Here is a 14,594-nt window from a genome sequence, read left to right as displayed (position 1 = left end):
CTTCCAAGCCCAGCATTTCCTCAGTAACCTACATCATGTTTGGTGTCTAGAATCTAGACTCTAGACTAAGGGGAATATCAGAGGATACTGAGCTATATTTTCAGTGAAAATCTTTCTTTACGTAGCCAAGTCAAACTTTAATTGAGCCTAACTTATTTCAGGTCCTAGACTTGCAGGCTTGAGCTCATTTGACAACAGCATCAAAAATGTACTTAAGTTAAAAAATAGTTGTCATACTTTAGCCCAACTTGGTCCTGCTAAGTGATTCCTTCCTTTTTGTGCTTTAGTTTTTCTGACTCCCTGTCCCCCGCAACAACAACAACAAAATGTCTAGAGGAAGGAAGTTAGTCTGTAGGACCTGGGAATGAAACAAGCCAGCCTCTAAAAGCAGCTGCTGCAGGCCCATACAGAGCAGCCACCTGTGACTTTGTGGACAGGGGCCATTTATAGGTCAGGAGTCAGTTCCCTGGAGACTCTGGCTCCTGGTACTTAGCCTACATGTGCTCCTCACCGCTGACCCTGAGTTCGGCTTGGTTGGAGTGACTTCCTAAAAGACTAGATAATAATACTGAGAAGCATCTGCATGTTCTGTTTTTCATTTTCATTTATGATTTGAAACTTCTTTGGGATCATCTAGAGCATGCTATGCTTCCATGCTATAGAGCAGTACTTCTCAAACTGTGTTCCCTGGAGCTTTTGGGGTTCCCTGAAACCCCTTTAGGCCTCATGGGTGGGGGCGGTCAGTGGGTGGGCTCTGGATGCCTCTCCAAAAGAAGCACAGCTTTTCATCTGTTTTACATATTGGACTTCGGTGAAAGATTTGAGAGAGGGTTCCACACCTCAAATTTCAAAGCCATCATCAAGGAACTAGAAAGACAGTAGCAACAAGGTCAGGGAGGGGAAACAGGCTCGTGAAACGAGGGGCCTGGGTCATTAGCTGGGAGAAGAGTCATATTGGGCAGCCCTGTGCCCTCTTCTGTTTGCAGGTTCTTGGCTGGCATTTCTGTTGTTCCAGACTCTCCACCTGCTGCTGACTTTGCTGCTGCTCCCTGCGTGTTTCTCACTCCTGTCATGCCCATCTAGTTCCCAGCGCACTGCCCACCTGGCTTTGGTATACTTTTCCTCCTTACCCTTGTCTCTCTGGCCTAAAACCCTGACCTGTTTCCTGCTCTGACCTCAGATAACGTTATATTTCTTCACTCTGTTTTGGTTTCCTGAATATCTGGTCCCTTGCTTGCTCTGACCTTGGGGAATGTGTCCCCAAGTGTTTTCTGCCTCTTGTTCATGGGATTTGGAGTGGCCTGGCTGGAAGATGGATGTGTTGGGAAAGGGTGGGAAATAAGGACAGGGTCAGCCACAGAGGCTCCACAGTGGAGCCTGGCCAGGCAGAGGAGTAGGGAGGGGGCTCAGTGACACCATCCCCAGGCAGGCTGTGGCTGTGGGATGTGGGGGTGGGTCCTCCGGGATCAGGCTGACCTGGTTCTTGTGGACTACAGCTTTGAGCTGCTCCTGCCTTTGAGACACATTGGCTGAAGGTCCTCGGCTGGAAGTTCCTAAGCATTATCCCTGCCCTATGGCCCTGAAACCTCACAGGGTAATTCCAGAGGAATCACGGCTCATTGTTCTCCAGAGTGGAAAGAGGAACTGCGGTGTCTGCGGTGGGGAAGCAGGAGGAGGAAGCCAGTCTCCACGACCCTCTGCTTTGGAACACTTCCCATTTGGTACCTCTCACCTCTGGTGGCATCTTGTCCCTTGGCTGGGGCCCTGCGTTCTATGCAGCTCTGCCTCATTTCCACCTTGATAGACTGGCGACTTAGGGGTACATCACTCAATCTGTGGACACCTTAGAGTCGACTAAGAGAGGGAATGAGGTAGACCCACTCAATCCATGGACCTTTCTTTTTCTTTTTTTTTTTCGAGATGGAGTCTTGCTCTGTCACCCAGGCTGGAGTGCAGCAGTGCGATCTCAGCTCACTGCAACCTCCACCTCCCAGGTTCAAACAATTATTGTGCTTCACCCTTCGAGTAGCTGGGACTACAGGTGTGCACCACCATGCCCAGCTAATTTTTGTATTTTTAGGAGAGATGGGGTTTTGTCCTGTTGGCCCAGGCTGGTCTCAAACTCCTGACCTCAGGTGATCCTCCCGCCTCCCAGAGTGCTGGGATTACAACAACCACACCCAGCCCATAGACCTTTCAAAGCCTTTAGCAGCTTGGCCCTGGTAGTTGACAGAACAAGTCTGGCTGGCTGTGGCTTACCACAGAGGGTGAGGGTGGGTGGCAGTGCCAGTGGTCTACCTTGATGCAGGCCGTAAGGGGTATATTGCCTTTTGAGAATTTAAAACCAATAATAGGCCCGATGCAGTGGCTCATGTCTGTAATCCCAGCACTTTGGGAGGCCGAGGCGGGCAGATCACTGGAGACCAGGAGTTCAAGACCAGCCTGGCCAACGTGGTGAAACCTCATCTTTACTAAAAATACAAAAATTAGCCAGGTATAATGGTGCGCACCTGTAATCCCAGCTACTTGGGAGATGAGGCAGGAGAATTGCTTGAATTCAGGAGGTGGAGGTTGCAGTGAGCTGAGATTGCACCACTGCACTCCAGCCTGGGCAACAGAGCAAGACTATGTATGTGTGTGTGTATGTATGTGTGTGTGTATGTATGTATGTGTGTGTATGTGTGTATGTATGTATGTATGTATAAATAAACAAACCAATAATAAAATCGAGTAAAAATCAGTCTGCTTTTTACTATCACCACATGCCAGCAATTCGAAACAATGTCGAATACTGTTCTCTTCTGGGATGGGCCCCTCTCCTCACTACTTGGTACACACTACTGGTCAATTACCTCGAGAGCCTCATTGTAGCCGGAGTCAGTGACGTGGATCTGTGTCCTAGCCCTGTTCCCTGGCCCAACTGCCAGTCACTTTACTTCTCTAAGCCCAGTTTTCTCTCTCTTTTTTTTTATTGGCTTTTTTTTAGAGACAGAGTCTTGCTTGTCGCCCAGGCTGAAGTGCAGTGGTATGAAGTGCAGTGGTATGATCATAGCTCACTGTAGCCTCAAACTCCTGGGCTGAAAACCAACCTCCCACCTCAGCATCCTGAGTAGCTGGGACTGCAGGTTGTGCCACCCTGCCTGGCCTTTTTTTTTTTTTTTGGAGACAAAGTCTCACCCTGTCACCCAGGCTGCAGTGCAGCAGTGCAGTGGCATGATCTCGGCTCACTGGCACCTCAGCCTCCCAAGTAGCTGGGATTACAGGCTTGCACCACCATGCCTGGCTAATTTTTGTATTTTTAGTAGAGACAGGGTTTCACCATATTGGCTAGGCTGGTCTCATACTCCAGGCCTCAAGTGATCCCCCCGCCTCAGCCTCCCAAAGCACTGGGATGACAGGTGTGAGCCACCATACCTCTCCAGTTTTCTTATCTGTGAAATGGAACTAAAAATGATACTTGCAAATATTGAAAAAGAGAATGAATATGAAATTAGCTCATTAAGAAAAAAGCTGGCCGGGCACGGTGTCTCATGCCTGTAATCCCAGCACTTTGGGAGGCTGAGGCAGGCAGATCACTTGAGGTCAGGAGTTCAAGACCAGCCTGGCCAACATGGTGAAATCCCATCTCTACTAAAAATAGAAAAAAATTAGCCAGCCATGGTCGCGGGTGCCTGTAATCCAAGCTACTCAGGAGGCTGAGGCAGGAGAATCACTTAAACCCAGGAGGTGGAGCTTGCAGTGAGCCGAGATTGCGCCACTGTACTCCATCCTGGGCAACAGAGCGAGACTCCATCTCAAAAAAAAAAAAAAAAGGAAAAGCTGGATGTAAATGTTGTAATGTTCACATTGCTATACAAAATCGATCCCGTGGTGTGACATTTGGTTCATGCCCTGTTTATTTACCCTTGACAGTGAAGACTTTGGGGGGTGGGGATTAAGCCAGGCTCCTCCATGAACCTTAAGAGCTGAGGTTGGGGACATTTCTGAGCACTGAGAAGCTGTTCTAGGTATACCCCTTTTCATGTGAGTCCTGGGCAGACAACTAGAGAGCCCTTATGAGGTGGCACCTGGGGGCCTGACAAGTTTGGAAATGAGGCCCATCTGCCAGTGACACTGATCTTGACACAGCCCACTTGTCCTCCCAGGTGCTGAGTGAGTGAGGAGCTGAGTCCTCTGCCTGGGAAGAGGGGTGTGTTCCTGACAGAATTGCAGGAGAGTGTGCTGGCAGAAGCGGGGTGTTTTCTGTATCTTGAGGATTTACTGTCCCTCACGAAACCATCCTACGTGACTTTTGCAAGCCAGTCTCAGGCACAGAGTTCCCACCCACCCACACCTCATGCTCTTCTGCAAGGCTGGATGGTAAAGTCCTATCTCAGACATTACCTCATGATTTCCCAAACAACCCTGGGAAGTGGGCAGGGCAGGTATTATCGTCCCCATGTGACAAAGAAGGAAACTGAGGCCTGGGGAGTTGAACAGGCTGCCCAGGGTCCTGGCTCGTTAGTGGTAGGGCTCTGACTAGACTCCCAGTCTCCTGACACCAGCCCAGAGTTAGGAATTTGGAGAGTGAAGAGAAAGGGCTTCATTCCTGTTTAGAGTTGTCCCAGGCTCTTTGGAGCTTTCTGACAGGAAGCTTTCTAAGATGAGACCTGGGGTGGCAGATGGAGAAACATGAACTGAAAAGGCAGCTCCCTGTCAAGCCCATGAAACTTTGATAGCAGATTAGGACGAGGAATCGGGTCTCCTACCAGCCCCGTGCTGCAGTAGACCATGCATAGGTATTGATTGTTGCTATGGGGGGCAGAGATACTGGAATATGTGTGCTTTGCATATGTATACCAGATTCCAGTATTCCCATCATTTTTGATTTAGTGTTAGCAATGACCTTCATTAGAGGTTGAATTGCTCCCTTCTGCTCCCTCCCTGGATGACATTCTGGGTGGCTCTGTCCTAAAGTAGACAGGCCCTCGCCTCCCACCCATCATCCCTGTAGCCTAGCTGGCGACTTCTGCACTGTGGGACCTCAACTTCTGGCTGCAGAGCCTTCTGTGTGCAGAAAAAGGCCTGTTGCTGTCACCTGCCCTTGGGTTGGCTGGGCCCTCTGATGGGCACACTAGAGCCACCTCAGGTTCTCCTTTTGTGCATCTGCTGAGTACAGTGGCCAGGGAGTGCCTGACTGCAAATTTTCACTCCTGTTATCCTTCGAAAGCTGGAGTAATCTTCTGCCTTGATTTGCATATTCATAACACAGCAGTTAGACTGGTGAACCCCTCAAGCAAAAATCATGCTGATGGGAGAGACAACCCCTCCCCTCTGATTCCCTTTCTTTACTCCTTTCCTGAAATGATCAGATCAGAGAACTATGGGGAAGTGTAATACTGAAAATGAGGAACTAGTATGAGTAACAGTGGTATAGTTTCTTCATTTGTGAAATGGAGATAATCAGAAAGCTGTTGTAAGTCAGTGGTTCTCAGCCCTGGCTGCATGTCAGTTACCCAGCGGGCTTTTAAATAGCCCCATCTTCAGGCCCAAACCCAGGAGATCAGAATCTCTCAGGGTGACACTTAAACACTAGGAGTTTTAAAATTCCCCAGGCAATATCAATGTGTGGCCTGGGTTGAGAACCACTGCTCTAGGATTTAAAGAGTTGGCTACTTGCTTGGAATAGAGCTATTTTCACATCTGGCTGTGCGTGGGAATCATTGGGGGGGTAGGGTGGTGCTTTTAAAATTAAACTGAAGCTGGGTGGTGTGGCACGCACCTGTGGTCCCAGCTACTCGGGAGGCTGAGGTTGGGAGGATTGCTTGAGCCCAGGAGTTTGAGGCTGCAGTGAGTTATCATCACACCACTGCCCTCCAGCCAGGGCAGCAGAGCCAGACCCCATCTCTAAAAATAAATAAAATTAAACCAATTCCTTGGTTTCACATTCCAGACCATTTGAATCAGTGACTTATGTCTCTGGATGTCTCTTGCTCAGCCTTCACATGAACCACTTTTGAGTACCACGGGCCAACATTACAAATATTTCCAGTCTTCACAATTCTCTAGCAGGGAACCCTGATTCCCATTTGACAGATGAGCAAATCTGTGTTCAGAGCAGCTGAAAGCATAAGTCTCTGAGGCCAGGCCTGTCTGATCTTGAAGCCTGGGGGCTGGGTCTGGTGGAGGGTGTTCTCTAGTCTTCTGGAAACAGCCCAAGGAGTGGGGGACACCAGCCAGCGGCCTTGGCTCCCTCTGAGGCTCCCCTCTACAGGTTGAGCAGAGGGCTGTGCCTGAGTGAAGACAGGTGAGACGAGTGGTGGTGTGTGGTATTTGGCGCCATCGTAGTCACCCACTCTCAAAATACCTCCGTTTGGGGAGGGAAAGATGCCTGTGCAGTGGGCCTGCCCCGGTCACCACTCATTGCCACAGCTGTCTCGCAAAGAGAAAACTCAGGCAGGAAAAGCAAACACTCATTTGCTTTTTGAGAGTTTGAGGAACTTTTCAGGCATGTGATATAGAAAAAAAATGCCACTGTTTCCCTCATAAGAGGAAGGGGAAACAACGTCAATGTGGCCTGAAATGTTTAGCTCTAGTTTACAAAAGCTCTTCTGCCCTTTCACAAGTCCTAAGGCTGTCAACACAGTGCAGGGCTGGGAGCTGGGGGATTTGGATGCCAAGCCAAGCCCTGCGCCACTACCTATGTGCTCTGTAAACCTAAGTGTATCCCTTACCACCCTTAAGCTTTGCTTTCCCCACAGGTCAAATAGGAACTCAGGGCTTCTGTGACAAGGTCACAGGGACTCTGAAATGCCAGGCCCTGCCAGCGGCTGCTTGAGGTGTCGGAGAGGAGAGGCGTGTGGCTGCCTTGACACTGAGACTCAGAGCCACCCGGGCCTGGAAGCTCGGTCAAGTGTTTGTTGGCACCTACCAAGGCACCCGCTGTCCTTGAGGCCCAGAGTGGCTCCAAGAGACCATATGTGTTAGAGTTCACACTGAATGTGTTCACTCTGGCTCTGGGAGGCCTGGCTCTACTCCACCTGCGTCAGCCCTTAGTGTGTGGACAGCTCAGAGCCAATATTTGGAACTGAAATAGCTAAAAATTTAGAGTCAGTGGACGATGTAAGATAAATTTGGCTTCTCAAAGCCTTCTCTGCCCAGTCCAGCCCCCAGGGTCTTCTCTTTCCCTAGAGCTCCATCTATACCTGTTGTCTGTGCCTTTGGTCCCTGCCCCGTAGTGCCTAGCACAGATCCTGGCACAGACTGGATGCCCAGACAGTGTTGATTGAATGGAGATTAAGGCAATGGAGAGATGCATGAGTTTGTGTTTGGGAACGTCTCTGAAGTGGCTGCCATAGAATGCTATCTAAGTGTTGGCCTATCTATCTGTTGCTTGCTGAACTTGACTTTGTTGTTGTTATTGCCACTCCGGGTATTTTGAAGACTGTCTCACTGAGGATGATGCTAATGATGGAGTGGTTCAGATGCAGTGCTATTTTGCTATTTTCTGCATTTGGGGCAAATATCCCAGGCATTTCCCTGTATGTAGCTTTTAACCCAGAGCCACTAAGAATGTACCTCTTAAGTCTGGAGTCTGCTGGCCCCTTATTGAGCCATTAAGCTGAACCAGAAAACTTTCTGAGTTACTCAAGCAGTGGGTATTTTGGGTGGCAAGAAAACATGGGGCAATGATGGCAAATGGCAGTAAGGGGACGGGAGGACCCCCGGGAAAGATGGTCACTGGGAAGTCTCTGAGGACTTAGATCTGCTCCTGCTGGTCACTGAACTGAGGTGCAGAAGCAGGTGGTTGGTGCCCTTCCCTGTGGGGAGGGCCCCTGGAGCACTCAGGGAAGCTGGCTCAGGGCTGCCTGCCACTCTGCCATGGACTCCATTTCATGGTTGCTGTCTCTGTCCCTGGAGTAAAGGGTTTCTGAGCCCAGCCCTGGGTACTAGTGCCTGAAGGGGACTAATAATGGTCTAGACTGCTCTAACTATCTCAGAGGCTTTGTGGACAGCCGGTTGGGTATCTGACTTTGAGGCTTGGCTTTGCCATTAACTCTGCGATGACCTCAGGCGAGTCACATGACCTATCCTTATGCCTCAGTTTCCTAATTGTACAACTCTCTGTTTATACCAAGTCCTCTGACTGTGATGCTCCCCCACTATGATGATTAACCTTGTTAGGCTGCCTCCTCTCCAAACTCTACCCAAACCTGGATCCCCACCAGCCCAGTCTGCTTATGGACATTGTGATTTCATCTGGTGGGTCCTAGACTTGGGTTCTAGCTGAGACTTTGCAATGACAAGGCTATGTCATCCTGATCAATAACCTTTCTGGGCCTCAGTGCTCACCTCTGTACACTGGGACTAAGAATACTAACATTCATTCCTCATAGAAGGAATGGACAGAAGGGAAGCCCAGTCCCTGCCCCATCTCATCCACAGGTTGTCATCAGGTGGGGATGCAGACTGGTGGCATGATTTGTCCTGTCCTGGCAGAATCACTCTGAATTTGTGTGACCTGGTAGCTGACAGTGGGGTCATTTCCCCAATGACCACAGTGATGACCTAATCTTGTGGGTCTGTGTCCCCACAGTGGCCAGTTTGCCATCGTGAAGAAGTGCCGGGAGAAGAGCACGGGGCTTGAGTATGCAGCCAAGTTCATCAAGAAGCGGCAGAGCCGGGCGAGCCGGCGCGGTGTGAGCCGGGAGGAGATCGAGCGGGAGGTGAGCATCCTGCGGCAGGTGCTGCACCACAATGTCATCACGCTGCACGACGTCTACGAGAACCGCACCGACGTGGTGCTCATCCTTGAGCTGTGAGTGGGGTCCCCAGGACCCACAGGGTTGGGGGGCAGCAGGGGCAGGCAGGGCAGTGGAAACTCCAGCCACAGGCCCCAGGGGGCAGCAGCAACCAGGCCTAAGCTCAGCCCAGAGGAGGTGAAGTCAGTGGTGGGCAGATCCCCTCTGTCTCAGTTACCCCCTTCCTCCTTACCCGCTTCCTCCTCCTGAAACTGAGCCAAAGGAGGGGCAAGCTTGCTGAATAGCCGGGGCAGAGGGCAATGGCCTAAGTCTGGCTTTCACTGGATCCTGGAGATCAAAGGGAAGAAATGACTGCACTGGGGTCTTTTCCTGGCTGGAGAAGCATGTGGGAGGGTGAGTGGGACAGAGGGTGGGGTGGGGCCAGGGGAGGCTGTCAGGGAGGGCTGTGTACTCTGAGGAGGGGAAGTACAAACATCTCTGGGCTCTGCGAAGCCCTTCTCCAGCCCTTTCCTGGGGAAAGTCCACTGCATTTGTGCTGTGATTGACACCTTTATTGTTATAATAATAGCTATTATTTAGAGAGTCCTACTGTAAGCCAAGAATTTGCTAGGCGCTTTGTATCTGTCGTCTTGTTCAATCTTTAAAGACTGTGATGAGGGAAATGTCTTACTAGTGCAGACAGGTTATTTTGTATTCATTGTGCAAGCCAAGTACTTCTGTACCTTATTTAATCCTCATAACAACGCTGTCACACAGACACTCTTATTATCCCCATTTTACAGACAAGAACACTGAGAGGCCAGGACACTTACAGGAGCCTATAGCCAGGAAGTGGCAGGACCAGGACTTGAGTCCACACGGCCTGTACAGACAGCTATGAGTGTGAGGTGGGTTGGCCTTACGCTGGCTTAGCAGAGGAAGACCTCACGGTTCATGATGGAATTTGGATAGAGGACCTCAAGACTCTAGGGTTTGGCTGGCCATGCTGGGATCCTCCTGGGCAGGTGGGGCTCTGATATACAATAGAGTTTGAGTTGGGTTGTGGACAAGTTACAGTGGCTGTGTCCAGTCAAGCAGCAAGACCTATATAAAGAATGTTCTGGCCTGGTGCAGTGGCTCACGCCTGTAATCCTAGCACTTTGGGAGGCCAAGGCGGGCAGATCACAAGGTCGGAGTTTGAGACCAGCCTGGCTAACATGGTGAAACCCCACCTGTACTGAAAATACAAAAATTAGCCGGGTGTGGTGGCAGGTGTCTGTAATCCCAGCTACTCGGGAGGCTGAAGCAGGAGAATTGCTTGAACCCAGGAGGCGGAGGTTGCAGTAAGCCGAGATTGCATCACTGCACTCCAGCCTGGGTGACAGCAAGACTCCATCTCGGGAAAAAAAAAAAAAAAAAAAGAATATTCTGAGGCTCATAAGCATGTATACACCTGCCTGGTAGCAGGAGTGATAGAATCTCTCAGGAATCCCTGATTTTGTGCCCTTGGGCAAGTCACCTCAATTCCCTGAGCTTTAGTTCTCATCTGTAAAGCAGGCAGCCATCCTTAACCTGCCTACAGACTCGGTGGACCACCTGACATTTGAGATCATTCTAATTTGAGAACTATGCTCTGGTATTGGCAGGATATAGATTTAAGTAGCAGATGGACATTTGCATACTCTTGCATTTGATTCTTAAATTATCCATCTCAGTGTTTAAATGTATAGAATTGTCTGTGCTCTTCCCTTCGCTAGCTCCCAGTGTCCTCCATGTTTCTCCCATGGGCCTCCCAGCTGGTTGGACTACTGGATGCCTGCCCTGCATGACCCAGAGAGAAGCTGAGGGTCAGCAGTCAGCATCCTGATTCCCAGCAGAGAGTGACAAGCGCACCTTGCTGGAAAGGCCGAGCCACTTCTTAAAAAGTTTATTATGGGGAGGAAAAAAAAAAAAACTAAGCAGGAATGGAAAAGAAATTACATTTATAATCCTACAACCCAAACACAGCTATTTATGTTTTTCTGTGGTTCCTCTCAATCTTTATCTATTTGTATACAATCATTGTACTTGTATAATTTCCTGCTCTACTTTTTTCCCCAATTAACATAATTCTAAAAATTGGCTTTTCTCTTTTAACTGACTATATGTTTCACTGAATTGCATACCAGTATTTCCCTTGTCTTAGTCCATTTTCTATTGCTTATAATAGAATATCTGAAACTGGTTAATTTATAAGGAAAAGGTATTTATTTCTTACAGTTATGGAGGCTGAGGAGTCCAAGGTTGAGGGGCCACATTTGATTAAGACCTTCTTGCTAATGGGGACTCTCTACAGAGTCCCCCAAGGCAGCCCAGTGCATCACACGGTGAGGGGGCAGAGTGGGATATCCTCAGATCTCACTTCTTATATAGCTACCAGTCCCACCCATGTAACCTGTTAATCCACTAATGCATGAATGGATTAATCCATTCATAAGGACAGAGCCCTCATAACTCAATCACCTCTTTTTTTTTTTTTTTTTGAGATGGAGTCTCACTCTGTCGTCTAGGCTAGAGTGCAATGACGCGATCCTGGCTCACTACAATCTCCACCTCCTGGGTTCAAGCTATTCTCCTGCCTCAGCCTCCCAAGTAGCTGGAATTACAGGCACCCACCACCACACCCAGCTAATTTTTGTATTTTTAGTAGAGATGGGGTTTCTCCATGTTGGCCAGGCTGGTCTCGAACTCCTGACCTTAGATGATCCACCTGCCTTGGCCTCCCAAAGTGTTGGGATTACAGGCATGAGCCATTGCACCCCGACCCAATCACGTCTTAAAGGTCCCACTGCCTAATATGGCCGCATTGGGGATTAAATTTCAATGCGAGTTTGTAGGGCACAAATAGTCAAACCGTAGCATCCTTATTGTTGGACACATGCTTTTTATTTCCTAGCTTTTAACCATTACAAATTTTACTGATAAAACAACTTTCTTCTCATGATTTTCCCCTTTTCTTTTTAATTAATTCTTCCAGCAAAGTCCTGAGGATTTAGCTAACATCCCCAGGAATGGGATGACTAAGCCAAAGGCTGACATTTTTGGGATTCAATATCCTCACTTTTCAAAGATGGTGCTGGTTAACCATTACTACCACAACGTAGGAGTGTTGCTGTGTGCCTGCAGCCCTGCCAGCCCTGGGTCATTTGTTTTGAAACATGTTTCATTATTTATTGAACTTTATAGCTATAAATTGATACTTTCTTACTATAATTGGCATGCCTTTAATTGCTGGGGAAATTGCCTGCTTCTTCCTGTTTGTAGAACCCTAGGAGTCGGTGGCGGGGATGTGGCAGGTAAATGCTCTTGAGATGTCTGTGTTTTTCCCAACAGGGCTCATGGTCAGCCAGTTATGTGCCAGCTTCTTGTGAGCTCAGGTGCACCATCCGTAACATCAGTTGTCACGCTGGTGCTCCCATGACTTGCTTGGGCCTCTGTGCTTATTAAGTTCTGTCCCGTTTCTGTCTCCCCCTTCACTTCCAAGCTGTCTCATTGTTCTCAGGGTGCCTGTCTATGGACTGCTAAGAATTTATGAGATTGGAGAAGATCCAAGCGTTCGAAGACTGTCCCTAACCCATGTATGGCCAGGTTCTGAGAGGGAGGACCTCCCTGGAGAGGAGTTCCTGGGCTTTTGTTTTTGTTTGTTTGTTTGTTTTTTGAGATGGAGTCTTGCTCTGTCACCCAGGCTGGAGTGCAGTGGCGTGATCTCGGCTCACTGCAATCTCCACCTCCCGGGTTCCAGTGATCCTGTGCCTTAGCCTTCTGTGTAGCTGGGACTACCGGTATGTGCCCACATGCCTGGCTAATTTTTTTTGTATTTTTAGTAGAGGTGGGGTTTCACTCTGTTGGCCAGACTGGTCTTGAACTCCTGGCCTCCAGTGATCCACTCGCCTTGGCCTCCCAAAGTGCTGGGATTACAGGCATGAGCCACCGCACCCAGCCTCATGGGCTTTTGTTGCTTAGACTTAGTGACTCCTGTTAGGCTGGTCAGAAGTCTTGGCCTCGTGGTCCTCACTGTGCCCTAATAGGTTAGTGGGTTTGCCCAGTAAGTGTTAGTATCCACCTACTCAGTTGAAAGCTGCCCAGTTGCAGGTTTTATGAATGAGTCTACCCTGATCCCACTGCCCCTCTCAGCAACTGTTGTCTGGTGCAGGGCTTCCTCCTGCTTTCTGCTCAAGTGGCCAGCACTAGGAGGACATGCCTGGCTCTGATCTAAATCCCTTTCAGTTGTTATTATCCCATCTGTGACCTCCCTAGAAGCAGCTGCCTCTGGTCATGACTCTTGAAGGCAGGACTGGGAAGGATTTAATTGTCCATATAAGTTGACTTCTGTATGGGGTATAGAATATATTCAAAATCTCAGCAGCTTAACTCATGTCACATGTGGAACTAGCCCTGAAAAATGTAAGTCTCCCTGTGAAGGTTGGGCTGGCCTCCCATCACAGGCCCCTGACTGCTCTGGGGCCTCCTTGATTCCAAGCCTGTGGAAAGCGATACCGTGGTGGTTGCATACCAGAGAACTGCCTGGCAGAGTGCTCCAGGGTGGCAGTGATGCTTCCCAGGTTCCTGAATTGAGCCCAGCTTCCTGGGCCCAGCAGCTCTGGCAGCATTTTTCCCCTATCGCTGCCTGTGCAGGTCATTCATGTATTCATTTCCAGAAGAGTCTGAAAAGCATTTCCAGCAGGCATGCCACCCTGCAGGGAGGAAGGAGGCAAAGGTCAGATTTGCAGGAAGGGGATGATCCTGGGAACACTAGGAGAAGAGATGAGGCCAGGTCGTTAGGCTTTGTTTTTCATCTTAAAGCTAAAGAGATGTGGGATGTAAGAGGAAAGAAACTTGGAAGGAGATGGGGGGTGGCTCCAGGGCAGAGGTCTTAGAGGGTAAAGAAATGACACTCAGGCTCCTTGATTAGGCTTTGAAAAGAGGTGACTGAGCATTAATGTGAGTGTCCCAGCCTGGGTATCCAGGGCCTAGACAGTGGCAGGTCATCAGCCTCCCACCTTTCTGAGTTTCTGGGGGAGATTCTAGGAGGCACAGTGGCTGTTCCCTTCTTCATCCCAAGGAGACCATGTCTCACCAGGTCTCCTGCCCAGATCTCACCTTCAAACAGATGACTGATTACTGCACCCCAAAGTCCTCCCTCAACCCGAGCCTTCGTGTCAGTGGCTTTTGGGAATGCTAAGCTAAGAAGCTTTTACACTGATGCAGCATTTTATTTAAAGTAGGAATTGCAGGGTTATTATTTATTTAGATATTTGCCCGAGGTCACAGGCCCACACAACCTGGCAGGGGCTGGCAGACTAAGGGTGGAGCTGGGTTCTGTGTGTTTCAGAGGGGGCACTGCAGATGTGAAAATTTGCAGAGAGCTCTGGACAGATCTTTCACAAATACCAAGGCTTCACTGTCTATATGATACAGAATATTCTACATCATGTTGTTATTTTTAATGTTTTATTTCTTTCTTTCTTCTTTTATTCACCAAACTTCTGATTGAATGTCTTTCTTGCGCTAGGTGCTGTGGAAGCAAAAATAATCTAGCTGGGGAGAGAGAAAGATAGATAGTGAAGCCCACTGTGAGGAGAGTGTGGATGCAGCAGAGTAGGGATATCAGAGGACTGCCCAGTGCCTGGGGCTGCTTTGAGCCTTTCCATTTTGCATCAGCACCTCAGGCTTTGTAATGTGGAAGGGTTGTGGTGAGAGGGACACATGGTGAACTGGGGCTGAGAAAATCTGGGTCTAAATCCTGGTCCTGCCACTTACTAGCTGTGTGATCTTGGGCAAGTCACTTGCTCTCCTGAGACCTCAGTTTTCTCATCTGAGAATGAGGATGCCCTC

At 49.1% G+C, this 14,594-nt stretch overlaps 1 protein-coding gene across 15 annotated transcripts in view; it reads left to right on the top strand.

Annotated features, from left to right (window-relative positions):
- Positions 1-14,594, top strand: part of DAPK2 (death associated protein kinase 2) — a 138,144-nt gene that overhangs the window by 54,071 nt on the left and 69,479 nt on the right. For all 15 annotated transcript variants that reach the window (XR_010151729.1, XR_010151728.1, XR_010151730.1 and 12 more), the window contains exon 3: positions 8,576-8,797. Coding sequence is in view for 11 of the 15 variants with exons in the window: in XM_001157721.6 (XP_001157721.2) it covers positions 8,576-8,797 (222 nt within the window). In the remaining 4 variants the exon portion in view is untranslated. The remainder of the gene's footprint in view (positions 1-8,575; positions 8,798-14,594) is intronic.

Source organism: Pan troglodytes, chromosome 16 (assembly GCF_028858775.2).
Source record: "Pan troglodytes isolate AG18354 chromosome 16, NHGRI_mPanTro3-v2.0_pri, whole genome shotgun sequence".
Lineage (NCBI taxonomy): Eukaryota > Metazoa > Chordata > Mammalia > Primates > Hominidae > Pan > Pan troglodytes.
Note: the sequence above shows the minus strand (reverse complement) of the source record. Positions and strands in the feature narration are given on the sequence as shown.